Below are 17,414 nucleotides of genomic sequence, written 5' to 3'. Positions count from 1 at the left end.
ACTAGTATTATGCATGCAAGAAAATATGTACTTTAGATAAATAAAAAAGTCAAGGCCATGTTATACTTGCTGTAGAAAATAAATCAAGATCAAACTAATTAAATGTCCTAAAATTGAAGTAAAAAAGTCTTCAAAAAGTTGATTTTTATCTCACTTGATCAAAACAAAGTAGTGGTCATTAAGTCCAATATAAATTTTGATTTACAAAAAAAAGTTAAAACAGCAGTACATTCCCCAGTATGTGTTCAAGCAAAATCTTCAAAATATATTTCGCTTCTGAATAATATGAATCTACAATGGATTTTACAAAATTTTACGGCATTCATTTGAACTGAAAGTACTATAATGTCTACTGCATCCTTCTCTTGTTTATATGTAGAATCGACTTCGAGGATGAATGATCCCGTATTGCTAACAACTATTTTCCATCCTGGTCAATCCTGTAGCCAACATTTGCTCCTTTTTTTTCTTGTCAGTTGATAAAAACGATCTATATATATACAGCATTACTCATTTTCTGACGACGGTGGCCCAACTGAAACCGGCATATCTGATAATGAAGGTCTCAGAACCAGGTATAGTGCAGGACCCAAGACTGGCACCAATGATATAGGTAGAAGCCAAGATCCTTTATCGTACCTGTGAAAAGCACAACAACAATGTATTGAGGGACAAATACTATGTCCATCACATTATCCGTGAAATAATCCAATTGAGTTTTACCATATCACTAAATAATAATTCTAACTATTCTTGATATGACATCATTCTAAATTAGTGAAAATCAATTGGTTTTATCTATAAATGAAGCGGCGGACAATATATGCATAAGAATTTTTTGTACTCCATGTTATATGTTGAATAATTCATTTAAATTTCATCGTATCAAAAAATATTACTTTCATTTTTTTCTTGATAAGACATCATCATTTAGTGATGGAGTGAAATTCAATTAAATTTGTTCACAGATAATATGGCGAACAGTATCTACATAAGACATTCTCGTATTGAGTCTTGTGCTATGGAAAGTAAAGTTCAAGATAATTAAGCAATCTGTTCCGGAATCTCACCATTTTCTGGCAGTCATATCATTGTAAACCCAGAAAGGAGCAAATGCAGATAATAGGGTGAAATCAATTGTCATGACGTGAATCTGCAAAACACACCAGTTACGCATATACATCAAGTTCTCGCAAAGGGGACAAGATACAGATCTGAACACTCTACATCTTGTTGAGAATTGCATGATGACATTTATTCAGAAATGAGAAGAAGAAACTTTGACAAGCACTTACAAATTTGCTTCCTCTGAAATATTGATAGAACTCCTTCCAGACATCGCCATTTGCTAAACCTGCATAGATGAATAGGCCTAGTCCGGCAGCAAGTGATATCTGATGCATAACAGAATTAACTTGTGATTTTCCATTAAAATTAAGAAACAATGCAGATTTTAATAACAAATTACTGACATTACTTTCAGAAAACAGCATTTAGTAGAATGGAGATGAATACAACGCCATTCATCTATTAAGTAAAAGTTGCGTATGATTTACAAACTTTGTTTCTTAACCTCGGGAGTGAGTCTTAACAAAATATGAGCCGAAATGTGACAGATCAAGGAACCATTTTCACCCTACTGAAACATTTTTAGTTTCTATTGATATGACTAGAACTCTGGAAGTAATCACTAAATTTAAAAGTCCTTACTGTCAAGTGTTTAAAGGTCCTTTACAGCAATCTAATAATATCCTTAATATTGTAACAAAATAAATGGAGGATCAACCAATGCTAAGTTAAAATGATTTACCCCGGCAGTCAACTTTGAATCTAGAAAATTAAGAGGCCATTTTCCCAGCTCACTTTCTTCAACAGGCGGTGGCGGTGGTTTCCAAAGAACAAAATAGGGAAGAAGAGCATATGCACCGCCAAAGCATGAGAGTAAAAGGAACGGCCAAACTGGAACTTTACTATTAGAGCTGCAAATATATGAGTCGAACACATCAGATTGAAGTTGATACTTCATTCTTGTTCATGCCTATGTTGCACTGGAAATGGTGAAATGAGAAATTCTGATACGGAAAATAACTAAGTAACATTATTACAGAAATAGATAATAAATATAAAGTTTTGGAGTTTCATAAGTATTTCTGAAAACGGAAAAGAAACTCCAAAACGTAGGACTCGACATTCAATACGTTTCTGTGTAGCATAGATCAATATGAAAAAACAAATACATAATTTTGTAAATCATACTATATGAAAATAAATCATGACTGGTCCCTTTAAAGATTCCAAAAACTGAGGTGTGGACTAATCAATGCAAACTAAAATGCTGCATAAGATCATTCTTCACAACGAAAACCGAATGTACCTTCTGCCAGTCGGAAGTAGAATCATGCTGTACATTAAAGGCCATAAACCCATAATGTACCATAAAGATACCATCACCTGATTCATCTCAAATCCATCATCCCCCTTCAAATTAAGCAGCTTTTCCAAGAAATACATATCTGTTGACTGAGAAAAACAAATAAAACATATCCAATTAGTAATACATGTAGCACGAAACAGAAATGCAGAAACAAGAAACATGAAAACCATATTTCATACAAGAACAAGTTATAAATATAAAACATCAGTTTCAGAAACATTTCGGGAATGAAATACCGAAAAACATAGAAAACCGTACACCATATTAGTAAGGCTTGTTTTAAAATTCATGAATTTTAGCATGTTTTGCAATTTTAACACGAACTTCCAGTTTTGACAATTTAATACATGACCTATCGTTTTTTTGTCAATTCGAAACACCGGGCAATTTTCTGTTAAAAAAATGCCGATATGGCATCCACACCAGCATTTTTCTAATAAAAAATTCCTCGGTGTTTCGAATTGCAAAAATTCAAAAGTCAATGTCGGACATTGCCAAAATTGAAAGTTTTTGTCTAAAATTCGTGATTTTTAAAACAATTAAGCCTATCATTAACTACAAGAACAAGAGAAATTGTGATCGGAGATCATTGTATTATACTGGCATGCCAAATTCAATCAGATAATAGTCTCACACTCCTAAAATTTGCTCAGTATTTTGGTCTTAACAGCATAACATACACATGACAACTGCAAATTAACAAGAAAGAAAAAAAACACAATACCAATAATGACAGTAAGAATAAAACAATTGAATAAAGAACTAAAACAGCAAGAGAGAGAAAACACAAAGTTAGAGAGAGAAGTGAAAATTACAGGGGTCTGATTAGGGGCAAGATTGAAAACATAATAAATAAGAGCACCCCAAAGCACAAAAAGCAAAATAGAAGTAGTCCAATCTCTCCCTTCTTTCTCTTTATCATTAAAGACTGGATCTTTATCAGAATCTTTAGAATCTACTACACTTTTACACACTACAAAAAAACCATTTCTTTTTCTACAAGGCAAAATTGAAGTTTTACAGAAATTGGGTTTGAAAAAGTTGGAATTGCACTTAAAAGTTAGTGAATTGGGTTGGTTAATGACTTGGGATTTAAGAAAAGATTTGAGCTTTGGAGTTTTTTTGTGGAGTAGAGGAAGAGAAGTGAAGTTGCAGGAGATGAGGTTAGTGGTAGTTGACATTTTATTTTGCAAGATATGTTTTTCTTAGAATCTGTTTTGGACAGTTATTTTGAGCTTGAATTGATACTGAATGATTCTAAACGGCATCGTTTTATAGACTATGTTGGATTATTTAAGAGCTTCATTGATTAAATTTTTCTCTTTTAGGAGAGTTTGCCTGAAATGCGAATTACTCTAAACATTCATACATGTTAGTATAATTTATAGAAAAAATTATTCAGTACGACCGTTGCACCATGTCGTCCGTACAACAAATAAATATTATGTTAGCCACATGAAAAATTTAATGGTAAAAAAATAAATAATATTTAAAAGATTTTGTATCGCAAAATACTCTAATTTATGACATTCAACTTATACGCTACTCATTATCTCAATTTTCCAATTAATGAAACAGGAATACTGCTAATGTATTTAATAAAAAGGACAAAATTTGGGCTACATCATAGAGGATAAGTTGAGGAAAAGAGTCAAAAAAAATAACAAAAGAAAAAGAGAAGAATTGAAAATAAAATATATTTATAGAAATTATGATAGGTTAGAATATAATGTATCCCAATCTTGTAAAAGACTAGTAGTATAAGCTTTACTACATTAAGATTTAGTATAGTTTGGCAAGGATGTAACCAATTACTCATATTAATATAATTACCTTCTGCTAAAAAATCATAAATTAAAGTAAAATAATTGACACTAATTTTGATCTCATTTGCTTCTATTGCTAGGGCCGGTGGGTTAATCAGAGTTTGTTGTGGTCAGTGGCTAGGCAGTTTTTGTATGACAGCGGAAATAGGATCTGTGCTTGAAGCTGAATTACGTGGTGTTTATCATGGTCTTCTTTTGGCTCGGAAGTTACAAAAAAAACAGGCAAGACGGATTACAAGCCGTCATAAAAAAGGCGTCACAAAGATTTTATGACGGAAAAAATAATTCGTCACAAATTTGTGACGGGTTATTGACGCATATGTCCGTCGCCAAAGTCAATGGTTGATTATTAAAAAATTCGTCACAAATTTATGACGGATTTCATTCACAAATCCGTCACTTATTGTGACGTATTTGTGACGGAATGCCATTTGTGATGGATCTGTCCGTCACAAATCCGACACAATGTTGTGACGGATTTGTGAAGGAAATTCATTTGTGACTATTCTTTTCGTCACAAGTCCATCACAAATTTCTGAAGGAGTATATTTTCTGACGAACATTACTTCACAAATCTATCACAAGTTGCAATGATTTTGTGACAAAAACTTTTTAAATCCGTCACAAATTCTTGAAAAACTTGTGATGGATTTACAGTAGAATTATATTTTTGTTTCTAATATATTGAAATAATTACTATAACAATAAATAAAATTCCTAAAGAAAAGAAAATAAATAAGATATAAATTTAATGGTAGCTATTCATTAAATTCAAAATATAGCTACATATACTAGTTTAATAATATCAAAAGTACTCTAAGTACGAATATTACAAAATACAACGATAAAAAAACTATTACGGTAAAGTCTTCGGTGATGTGATACAACCGCCAAAACCTTTATATCACTGTTAAAGTTCTGAAAACCGTGCAAACAATTTTGTTGCATACGTTCTAATTTTTCCATCTTCTCTTCTATAGCTTTTTCCTTTTCAACTAAGAAGTTCATCTTTTTTGTTACAGCTTCTTCCTTCTTAGACAAGAGCTTATGTTGTTCCTTCAAAGACTCGATCGTCCTTTTCACATCATCAGAGGTTGAACAACTGGACGGAGTAGACGTAGATGGCAAATGTCGAGGATAAAAGACCGATGCTTGAGATCCCAATCCATATACACGCCTCTTCTTCTCACCACCAACAACATCATAATATATCGCGTTAATGTCAACTACAGGTATAGTTCCATGTTGACTGGCAAGATTAACACCAGCTTGTATCTTATCCTACATATACATTAAACCAATAAATTAAATACATAATATGAACTTTTGTAATAGATATGATTCAAAATACTTACATTAATAATATGGGATTTGTTATCAACAAATTCCCCATCTTTCCTTTGAAAAAATGCCCATTCATTCACCCCACCTTCCATCACCTAAAAGTTATAAGAAAATTAATGAATCAGTTTAGTACATGCTGACAATGGAACTTCTCACAAGAAGAGACTAAAAATGTGTAAAAGAAAGGTATATGCCTATATGAGTGACAATGATGATGAGGAACAGTATCCAGCCAACAATAAGCGTCCTAGAAACACCTCAGTATCCTTAAGAACCAACTTTGATCACCAAAATAAAACAATGTAGGCAGCTAAGTTTTACTATATTTTACCAGGAACAAAAAGCGTCATTCTGAAGATCGCAACGAATAGTAAGTGAGTGATCGATGAAGAAGCTAAACAGTAAGAAAATGCAATGGACTTGTTAACACCCATTATTCCAAACTAGTAAGTTTCTTGAGAGTGAGAGGGAACTTAGAGGTGAGCTAGGAAACACCCAAACCAAAAGTTAACAAAACAAATTACAAGACAACAAAAAAAGCTTATTGCTCAGGAAAACACTACTGCTGCTGTACATTGTTTTCATATGGTTGCCCACTTTCTAACCTTCTGAGTTTGCAGTAAACAGAAAAGGTTTGCTTAATGTGCCATCAGCTTTTCGAATTCTTGTTAAACACTCAAATTCCATGACATTCACACTCATATTTCAAGTATTCTTCATTGCAAATAAACTATCTAAAGCCTTGTTAAACACTCAGATTTCAAGAATTTTTCATTGCAAATAAACTATCAGCAGCAACATGCAGAAATCACACTAATCCTATTACAGATTACAGAACTCTCTCGGAAAACAGCATTTAGTAGAACACAGATGAATACAAAGCCAATACATTGATTAAGTAGAAGTTGCCGAATGTTTTTTTGCAAACAATCTTTCTTAACCTTCCACATGAGTATTAACAAAATCTGAGCCGAAATTTGACAGAGAAAGGAACCATTTTCACCCTACTGAAACATATCTTAATTTCTATTGATATGACTAGAACTCTGGAAGTCATCAACTGTATTTAAGAGTCCTATACCGCAATCTAATAGCATCCTTAATATATTGTAATCAAAATAAATGGAAGATCAACCAAGGCGAAGTTAAAAGAATTTACCCCGCCAGTCAACTTTGAGTCTAGAATATTAAGAGACCACTTGCCAAGCTCACTTTCTTCAACAGGCGGTGGCAGTGGTCTCCAAAGAACAAAATAGGGAAGAAGAGCATATGCAGGTGGATTTCGACCGTCACCACATGTACAATCTATTACTAATACATATGCTGCACCGGAGATGTAATCACAAAAACGATGAAACGGAAATGGCGAAAGATTTTTTTTTTTACAGAAATAGGTATAAAGTTTTAGAGTTTCAGAAGTGTCCGGAAATGGAAAAGAATTCTGAAACTCTAGAACATAGGATCCGACAAGTTGTGCAATATAAGTTAATACAAAAAAAAACATAATTTTATAAATCATACTAGATGAAAATTAATCATGACTTTTCCCTCTAAAGATTCTAACAACTGAGATGCAGGGTAATCAATCCAAACTAAAACGCTGCATAAGATCATTGTTCATAAGGGAAACTGAATGTACCCTCTGCCGGTAGGAAGCAGAATCATGCTGTACATTAAAGGCCATAAACCCATAATGTACCATAAAGCTACAATAACTTGATTCATCTCAAAGCCATCACCCCCCTTCAAATTAAGCAGCTTTTCCAAGAAATACATATCTGTTGACTGAGAAAAACAAATACACATGTCCAATTAGCAATATATATAGCAGTAAACGACGAATGCTGAAACCGAAATGCCCAAACGAGAAACATGAAAACCATATTTTACAAATACACATTTTAAATATAGAACTTCACACTTTCATAAACATTTCGGAAACAAAATGTCGAGAAACATACAATTCAAAAAGTTTTCATAAAGCATATAATTAAGGGTTTCATGAACTTTAACGTGTTTTGCAATTAAAACACGAACTTTAACTCTTGACAATGATCATTTAGTTTCGCGCAGTTTGGATAACCGTTTTTGTATTGATTTTCATGACAGTCCTCCCTCTAGTCACTATCAAAATAAACAGCAGTAGCAATAGCTAATCTGGAACATAAAAAAGAAAATAAGAAACTGACAAAAACAATTCAGGCAATAAATTTATATATTTGACTTCAACAATTATTGTTTAGATTGGCCTTTGCTTGCTAACCGTATTCCGTTCCAGATTGGCCTTTGCTTGCTACCTACTTGATTAGTGAAGCAAGTCTTCAGCAATCTTCAAGATGGAGCGGGTTTTTGATATTTGGGTGCCTCAAAGGCATCCAAATTTCCGGATCAGTGCCTCTTTCAGATATAATTCCGAAAGAGTGCCTGGACCCACATGTTCCGCATTCTAGAAATGCGAATGCGGAACATGTGGGTCCAGGCACTCTTCCAAAAGAGGCACAACAATGAAAATTTGGGTGCCTATGAGGCACCCAAATATCAAAAACCCAGATGGAGCAGTTACATCTCAGCCCTTCCGCGACAACCTTATTCTCTTTTGTACCGGTAAATTCTTATTGCTCATATTCTAGAGCCTTTTCTAGAGGTTTTAGTTCTATGTAGAAAGGGTCTTGTCTCAGTTTCTTCCTCTACAGCCTCTCTATATCATTTCAGGACCCGTGCAGAACTAGATAGGTACTTGGAAGCTTCGCAGAACAGAGTGGATGCAATTGAAAGGATTACCAATCTTATCGGAACGTATGCTTTTTCTTCTCTCTTTTAAAGTGACTCAATTATCTACATCTTGAGCATTGTCTTAATTCATGTGTTGATTTGATTGATATTTTCAATTGAGTGGATGACACTGTAGAATGCCCTGTTGCACGTAAACTTGTCGAGTCTTGTATTTTGGCTTTTCATTTCCGTTTCCAGTAATCCTTCTGAAACTTTGAAACTTATAACTATAACTTCTTATACAAAATAGTTTCGCCATTTTCTGTTTCAGAATTTCCATTTCAATATCTCTGTTTTCGTACAACATAGGTTGAATGTTGTGAATTCCTGATTTTCTCTTGAACTTTTTCTCCCCTTTCCCTTGCAGATACAATGATCTAAGGCTTAGGATATTTTCAAAGCATACAGACTTATTTCCTGAAGAGGTATTTGGTCACTTTCTTCTGCAAAATGAAGTAGAATTTGCATTATATTATAGGATTAGAACACTTTTGATTGTTTGTGGAGTCGTTTATCTATATCCTTCCGCGATTTCAAGTTACGGATAATAGACTTCTTTGGACTTATTTTCGTGTTACAGCTCAAGCTTCCCTTGATTTGTATGTCTTATAACTTGTGTCAAAGTTTAATTTTAAATACTCATTGGCTTGTCGTAAATATAACATGAACAAGTTTTAAATTATACACTACTCATTATATTTTCCTATTTATAAAACAGGAATACTGTTAATTTATTGATTAAAAAGGACAAAATTTGGGGTAATTGATAACACACGTACAGTGGATAAAGTTGAGGAAAAGAGTCAAAAAATAACAAAAGAAAAAGAGAAGAATTGAAAATAAAAATATACATATAAAAATGATAATAGGTTAGCACATAATGTAGCTCAATCTTGTAAAAGACTAGTAGTATACGCTTTACAACATTAAGATTGAGTTATTGTTTGGAAAGGATATAACCAATTACTCATATTAATATTTCTGCTAAAAAAAATCATAAATTGAAATAAAATAATTGGCATTCTCATTTGAATATTTAGATCTCATTTGCTTCTATTGCTAAGGCCGGTGGGTTAATCAGAGATTGGTGTGGTCAGTGTCTATAGGCAGTTTTTGTATGACAGTCGAATAGGATCTGTGCTTGAAGCTGAATTACGTGGTGTTTATCGTGGTCTCCTCTTGGCTTGGAAGTTACGAATGAGAGGAGTAATTCTTGAAGTTGATTATAAAAATGTAGTGATAGCTGTTAATACGAGCAACTCGGCTGGGTTACACTTTAATATCCTAGCGGCGATCCGTGCGTTATAAGGGAGAGATTGGGAAATCCGTGTTGTGCATGTTTTTCAGAGAAACGAATTTTGTAGCTGATCATTTAGTTTCGCTCAGTTTGGATAACCGGTTTTGTATTGATATTCATGAAAGTCCTCCCTCTAGTCACTATCAAAATAAACAGCAGTAGCAATATATAGCTAATCTGGAACATAAAAAAGAAAATAAGAAACTGACAATACAATTCAGGCAATAAATATAAATATTTGATTTCAACAATGAATGGCCATGGAGTGAGATATCAATATATTATCACCTTTGTCAAGTAATGCTAGGCTCTCCACATGCCTATACGCATAATGAAAGCCATATACACTACGCAAAGCTATCAGATTTTTGATCCGTCCATTCTTTAAATTATACGAGGCTACGTTTAGTCCTCCAGTATAGAACCCAACCAGTACTTCACCATTATCTCTAAACTCCATCACCTCTGAACTTCCTACTGAACGGTTTCCAACTGTTGCTAACTTCATCCATGCACCACTGTTATATTCTTTCATCACCCATATATCAGACTCGTAAAAGCCGTCCCTTAAAATTTTATGGATGACTGCAATAGATGATTCTCCAAATGCTTTTATTTTCAAATATGTGTCCCGAGCATCTTCCAAATCTTCCAAATCTTCAGGCAATGATATCTCTCCAAACATCTCATTCCGTAAGTCGAACACCAACACCATATTCTTTTTCTCAGCTTCCATAAACCAGTAGAATCGTCCATCGACAAAAGCTGGATAATTCACCCAGTTCTCCGTCTTTCTTTGTTTGTAAGCAAAGTTAGTGACTTTCTTCCAAGTATTCGAATTGAGTGAATAGAGAACCGCATCATTAATAGCATGAATTGAGAACACTAACAACTTGTAATCATTGGTTCTTGAATCAAAACCGAACCCAAATAATTTTTGGAGGGACGAGAGAGGAAGACAAAAATTAGATTCAGGTATTCTCACAGATTTTCTAATGGAAGGGTTCCAGATAATGAACTCATTATAGATGAAATGTTTTAAGGAGATACGATAGAGACAGACAAGACCATTACTAGAGCCAACCAGAGGCACATGGAAGGTATTAGCTAGGTTGAAAGGTGGATGGACTGAGGTACTCATCGAAATCTTTGTTGTCGAAACGCAAAGAGTACTGGTAAGAGGCATACGAGTTGCGCAACATGATGTAATGGCGATGTTTGTTTGATGAGAAAGTCGAGATGAAGTGAGAGCTTTTGATGATAGAATTCCATAACTTGGAGACGCAAGTGAATTTTATGATGGACTTGACTGGCAATCTGCTTAATATTTGAACTAAAACCTCTTCAGGCAAGTATTCTGACATCTTCTCTGTTTGCTTCATTCTTACGGCAAGCGAAACGCCGGTACAAGCGTCAAAATATTGAAGGGCAAGAGCTAGTGCAGGTGAAACCCTAACCCTAATTGATTTGCTGCCATTGAAGAGCTACAATAGGCTTTCGCATTGGAAATTTGAGTTATATATTTAAAGAAAAGGGTTCAAATATACTCTTAATGTTTTGGCTAAAGACCTGATTGGCCCCTCATGAGTTTTGTGGTTCAACAACAGACTTAATGTATCCAAACTGGCTCAAACAGGTCAGTGGTAGTTAACATTGGACAATTATAATGAATCTCTTTTGGACAGTTATTTTGAGCTTGAACTGATACTGAATGCTTCTAATTAACAACGTCGTTTTATAGGCTATGTTAGATTATATTGATCCATAAAATCTGAATTATTAGGAGCTTTATTGATTAAATTTGGATTGACCTATTTTAATGTCCCTTAATTTTTTATTTTTTGATTATTTGATTTTTGAATTCTACTTTTGTTTTCGCTGATCTCTGAATTTTAATCTTTTGCTTTCTAAGGTCTCTGAACTTTGATTTTTTACTTTCTCAGGTCCTCAAACAAGTACGAATCTCAAAACATAAACAAGCTAATGGTTTAAAATAATTTTTATTCTACTTATTACATAAATTTAACATTTAAATTTTACACTACTATCTATCTCAATTTTAATTTCCTAATTATAAAACAGGAATATTACTAATTTAATGAATAAACAGCACAGATTTTGGGCTAATTATTATCATTGTGGATAAGTTGAGGAAAAGAGTCAGAAAATAACAAAACAAAAAGAGGAGACTTGAAAATAAAAATATATTTATAGAATTTGATTAAAAAAATGAATGTTTAATAATCCTTGATTACCTTTCAAATATCATTTCCTTCCAGTGACCAGAATAATTGTTTTAACGATCATTGATTACTTCCGAGTATGGTTGTGTAAAAACTGAACCGAATAATTGTTTTAACGATCATTGATTACTTCCGAGTACGGTCCACCCGTTCGTCTTCTCCGTTTAAAAAAGTATTTAATATAAATAAATAATTATTTATAATGTTAAAAAAATAATTTTAATTATTTATTTAATGTTTGAACAGATTTTTTTTCCAGCCATAGATGGGTGGCAGTGGCCAAAAAAAGGTGGTGGCGGATACGATTGAATAATTTGATTTAGTTTTAATTTATTTTAACTTTAAATATTATTGATATTTAAATTAAGAAGATGGTGAAATGTGCTAAAAAAATTATAAGTATATAATTGATAAGTTTTTGAAACATTAAAAAATTATTTGCACTTTAACCTAATAATTGCATGGTGGCACGCCACATCAGCAAAAGCATGTGCTAATTGAATGTTGGACAAAATTGAAACGAAATCATGCGTTTCAGGACAAATTGGATGAAATTGAAAAATTTAAACTTTTGTGAAACTTTTTTCAAAGATTTCGCCTTAAAAGGTTACCGAATTGTTACTTTTTTACAGAAAGATTATCTTATTATGCATATTTTCTTTGTCCACATCATTAAGATGGTAACCCGTTTGTAAAAAAATAATATTACTGTAATCATTTTGTAAAAAAACTATAGTTCGATAACCATTTTATAAATTTTTATAGTTCGGTAACCGTTTTGTGAAAAAATTATAGTTCGATAACCATTTCATAACTTTTTATAATTCGGTAACCATTTTGTAAAAACTCTATACAGTCGTCCCTATGATAATTAATACACATGGTGGATCAAAATTTATTAATTATTAGAATTATTAATTTATTGAATTTGTATAAAATATAAAAAATATTTTAAAGCATCTATACTAATTGACCTAATATTAATATTATATTATAAAAAAAACTAACTAAATACACTTTACAATCACTTAATTTTAAAAAAATAATTTTATATTTAATTTAAAAAATATCAATTGATATCAAACTAAAAATAATTATTAAGAAGTTGTATTCATAAAATAAAATAATTTTTAATATCTTTTTATACTAGAGATGTTTCACTTACTTTGACTTGTTTATCTAATAACTTCCTTTAAAATTTCTCAAACGAATAAAAAAGCCATAATTTGATGGTATTTTAGCTTCCACTTTATGAATTAAGGTTAGTATTGCCTCAAATAAATCATCAATTGTTATATTTTTTTTAAAAAATCTCTCTAATAATTAATATTCATATAAAATATATTTAAAATTTTATTAATTATTAAATAATAGAATTATTAGTTATCTGATGTGGAACGAAGTTGGTTCTCTTAATTTTTTATTAATTATTAAAATTATTAATTTATTAAATATTAACTATTAGAGGGTCGACTGTAGTTCGGTGACCTAAAAAGTATTTAATCCTGAATAGTTGACACATTGATATATATGGCACCATAATGCTTCAGGTGTGCATACGGTTAAATCCGGTTAACATTTATCTTAATTTGCTGCAGTAATCATTTGTTTCTCAGAGAAATAGAATTGCTCTTTGTGTGTGTCAAAAAGTAGTTTTATATATTGATAAGCAAACGGTTACACCCGAACATTAAAATACGTCGTAAACTAAAATTAAAAAAAATAAAAATAATGGAAATCTATAATAGATCTATGATAAAAAAAACGAAACATTAATAGAAATTTAAAAATACAAATTCGATAGATGACTATAAACATGATAAATTCAAGTGTTAAGAGTTTTTTGCCACCATCGGACCATCGTAACTTCTATTAACCACCGGTTTCGCTGCTAATATACTTCGAACGAGAATAGAAAAACCTTAAATTATTAAGAATGTGAAGTTGAAATTTAATCAAAAACTGAAAAATTTTAAACGAGCCAATGATCTACATAAACAAAACAGAGAACGAGCAAAAACACATTCAAAAAACACAAAAATCTCTCGTTAACAAAACAATTTATAAAAAAAAAACACAAATATAGACATAAATTTATAGAGACGATGATTTCGGCTAAAAGCTGAAAATCACTGTTTTGTATGCTTGAAATTAAAAAAAAATCAAATGACCGCTCCCGAGAAAGTTTCTCTCTAGGTGTAGAGAAAAGATAGAGCACGAAGTAATATAAATACAAATTTAGTTGCTTTCTTTTTTGAGAAATAAGCCAGATATTGCCAGAAAATCAAGTAAAATAATTGACAGCCTCATTTGAATGTATGTAATTTAGAATTAGATCTGAAATTTTAGACCAAATGTCGTAAAAAGGTCAAACCTTTTATAAAAGTTTCACAAAAGTCCTGACCTTTCAATTTTGTCGATTTTGGCCAAAAATAGATTATTTGGTTTCAATTGTGGCCAACTCTCAATTTGATTTCAATTTGCCTATGTGGCGCCTACGTGGCATGCACATATATTGAAAGGTCAGGATTTTTATGAAACCAAATAATCCATTTTTGGCCAAAATCGACAAAATTGAAAGGTCAGGACTTTTGTGAAACCAAATAATCAGTTTTTGGCCAAAATCGACAAAATTGAAAGGTCAGGATTTTGTGAAACTTTTGTGAAAGGTTTGACTTTTTACAACATTTGGCTTAAATTTTAAACTGATTAAGATAAAATAATATTAAAAATAATAAAAAAATTAAGCGCAGAGGCGTAAATAGTGATTTCTAAGTTAAAGTGTGTAAAATGTAAATCATCAAAGTGACAAAGCGGCACCGTGGCAGTATTTTTTTTTCCAACTAAAACAATATAAAAGAAAAGGACTAATCCATTAAGGTCCCTTAACTTAACGTTTTTAGTTTATCAAGTCCTTAAACTTCCATTTGGCCTTATCTAGTCCCCGAACTTTAGATTTTTAATTTATCAGATCCCTAAATTTCCATTTGAACTTTGATCCTTCAACTTTATATTTTTTAGTTTATCTGGTCCCAGAACTTTCATCCGTTTGACATCCGAGGAAGAAAAAAAATCAAAGTGCAAATATCAGATAAGACCAAATGGAAGTTCATGTACTAGATGAACCAAAAACGTAAAGTTCAGAAATAATACAAACTAAAAAAGAAATTTAAAGACCTTAAAATGGATTAATCCTAAGAAAAAAGATGAAAAGCACCAATAAAATTATTCACAGTTTACTCCATGCTTACTTGAGAATATGCATGGAAAGTACAAGTTCAAAACCTTATGATGGTAGCCAGTGGTGGAGCACATGGTGGACAAGAGGGGCATTTGCTCCTTTTAATTTTTTTAAAATATAAATTTGTCACATAATTTTTTTTAACATTTATAATGTTATTTGGTAATTATTATATATTGACCTCCTTAATTTTAAATTTTGTATATTATAGGAATTTTTTTCTATTTTATCTCCCTTAATTTCGATTTCTGGCTACGCCTATTAACAGATATATCTTCTGCTGCTGAGCTGGACTGATGAGCTGGATTGATGCTGTGTGTATGAAGTCAGCTCCTTTTAGTGTGATTGAGTTAGTTATAGAATGATGTAAAGTGTGTGATTAGTTTGTTAGATTTCTATCCAATGTAATCATGACATCTGTCATGAGCAGTTATTTCTGCTAGTTTTCCAGCTAACTATAAAAGCTGAAGATTGTATTCTTTTTCATTTTCAAGAAAACAGATTACAATTTGTTCAATTCTCTGAAATGGTATCAGAGCATATTTTTGGCAGTTACTGTTTTCTTCTTTCCCTTTAATTTTCTCGGGAAACAAACACACCATAATCACTTGATTCTCTTCTTCTTTTCACAAACAAATTACAGATCCAGAATCCTTGAATTGCTGTGATTCTTGCGATCAAATTTTCTTGCAAAAATGTCAACCGCTGCTACTCAAAATCCATGGAGACAGGAAGAGAATCCTGCTAGTCCATTTTACATTCATCCAAATGAGAATCCAGCTCTTGTTTTGGTTACACCTTTGTTGAATGGTGTTAATTACCATTCCTGGTCAAGATCCATGAAGAGAGCTCTTTTGGCCAAGAACAAGATGAAATTGATAGATGGATCAATTTTTGTTCCTTCTAAGGACAATCCTCTGCATTCTGTGTGGGAACGAAGCAATAATCTGGTAATGTCCTGGATCCAGAATTCAGTTTCTCCTTCTATCAGCAAGAGTATAGAATGGATTGATGCTGCATTGGAAGCTTGGATTGATCTTGAATCAAGATTTGCACTGGGAGATGCATATAGAGTTTCAGATATTCAAGAGGAGTTGAATAATTTCAAGCAGAACACATTAAGTGTAGTTGAGTATTTCACACATTTGAAGGAAATGTGGGATGAACTCATCAATCTGAGACCTATTCCAGGTTGTAGCTGTGATCCTCAATGTAAGTGTGGGGGTTATGAAAAGATAAGGAGTTATAGAGATAATGATGCTGTGATAAAGTTTTTGAAAGGGTTGAATGAGAATTTTAGCACACTGAAGTCTCAAATTTTGATTATGGATCCATTACCAAATCTCAACAAAGTTTTTTCCTTAGCTAGTCAACATGAAAGGCAAGTCATTGGCAGCTCATCAAAACTTGTTGAACCAAGTGTCTTCTATACTCAGAATGACAATACTAAGGCAAATTCTTCTACTTCTGCTAGTTCTACTTCTGCTGGTTCTACTTCTGCTGTTGGAAATTTTCAGAAGAAAGGAAATTATAAGAGATTTTTTAACAATAGCACATTGAAGTGCACTCATTGTGGATATTCAGGTCACACAATAGACATTTGTTATAGGAAACATGGTTTTCCTCCAAACTATAAGCCAAAAGGAAAATCTCAGAATTCTTCCTATGCTAATCAAGTTGAAAGTGTTAAAACTGATCCTCATCATCAGTTTGAACCTCAGGGTTTGAATATGGATTCTGCAATGACAAATTGTATGCAGTTTACTCAGGAACAATACTCTCAGCTTATGCAGTTGCTGCAGAATGCAAATGTCTCATCACCATCTGTCAACACAGTCTCAACTTCAATCAACTCCATAGGCAAAGAATCAGGTATAATGTCTTTATCATGTTTTGAAAAATCATGTTCACAAAAGGAAAAATGGATCATTGACAGTGGTGCCACAGACCATATTATTTCCTCTTTGAGCTATTTTAAACAATATAAAGTTGTTTCAAACTGTTTTGTAAACTTACCAAACAATCAAAAGACTCCAGTTACTCATGTTGGTACTGTACATCTTTCAGACTCTTTCATTCTTCAAAATGTCCTTTATGTTCCTGCTTTTTCCTTCAACTTGATATCTGCTAGTCAATTGACAGATACAAAACAGATTTACATCCTCCTCTATTGTGATATATGTTTCATCCAGGATATCCAAACAATGAGGACGATTGGATTAGCTAGAAAGCTACATGGATTATACATCCTGGATAA

At 32.4% G+C, this 17,414-nt stretch overlaps 2 protein-coding genes across 2 annotated transcripts; both read right to left on the bottom strand.

Annotated features, from left to right (window-relative positions):
* Window positions 1-154: 154 nt before the first annotated feature.
* On the bottom strand, window positions 155-3,669 carry LOC126656513 (uncharacterized). The gene is made up of 6 exons (XM_050351097.2): window positions 3,250-3,669; window positions 2,375-2,520; window positions 1,811-1,979; window positions 1,296-1,394; window positions 1,071-1,153; window positions 155-639 (listed from the first exon to the last, which is right to left on the bottom strand). The coding sequence occupies exons 1-6, from the start codon at window positions 3,613-3,615 to the stop codon at window positions 507-509; spliced, it is 996 nt and encodes a 331-aa protein (XP_050207054.1). The 5' UTR covers window positions 3,616-3,669; the 3' UTR covers window positions 155-506.
* A 3,552-nt stretch (window positions 3,670-7,221) lies between these two features.
* Window positions 7,222-11,141, bottom strand: LOC126657248 (F-box/kelch-repeat protein At3g06240-like). The gene is made up of 2 exons (XM_050351914.2): window positions 9,962-11,141; window positions 7,222-7,382 (listed from the first exon to the last, which is right to left on the bottom strand). Exons 1-2 carry the CDS (start codon window positions 10,857-10,859, stop codon window positions 7,222-7,224), a joined length of 1,059 nt encoding a protein of 352 aa, XP_050207871.1. The 5' UTR covers window positions 10,860-11,141.
* Window positions 11,142-17,414: the final 6,273 nt, after the last annotated feature.

The sequence above is a fragment of the Mercurialis annua genome, linkage group LG7 (assembly GCF_937616625.2).
Source record: "Mercurialis annua linkage group LG7, ddMerAnnu1.2, whole genome shotgun sequence".
Classification (NCBI taxonomy): domain Eukaryota; kingdom Viridiplantae; phylum Streptophyta; class Magnoliopsida; order Malpighiales; family Euphorbiaceae; genus Mercurialis; species Mercurialis annua.
Note: the sequence above shows the minus strand (reverse complement) of the source record. Positions and strands in the feature narration are given on the sequence as shown.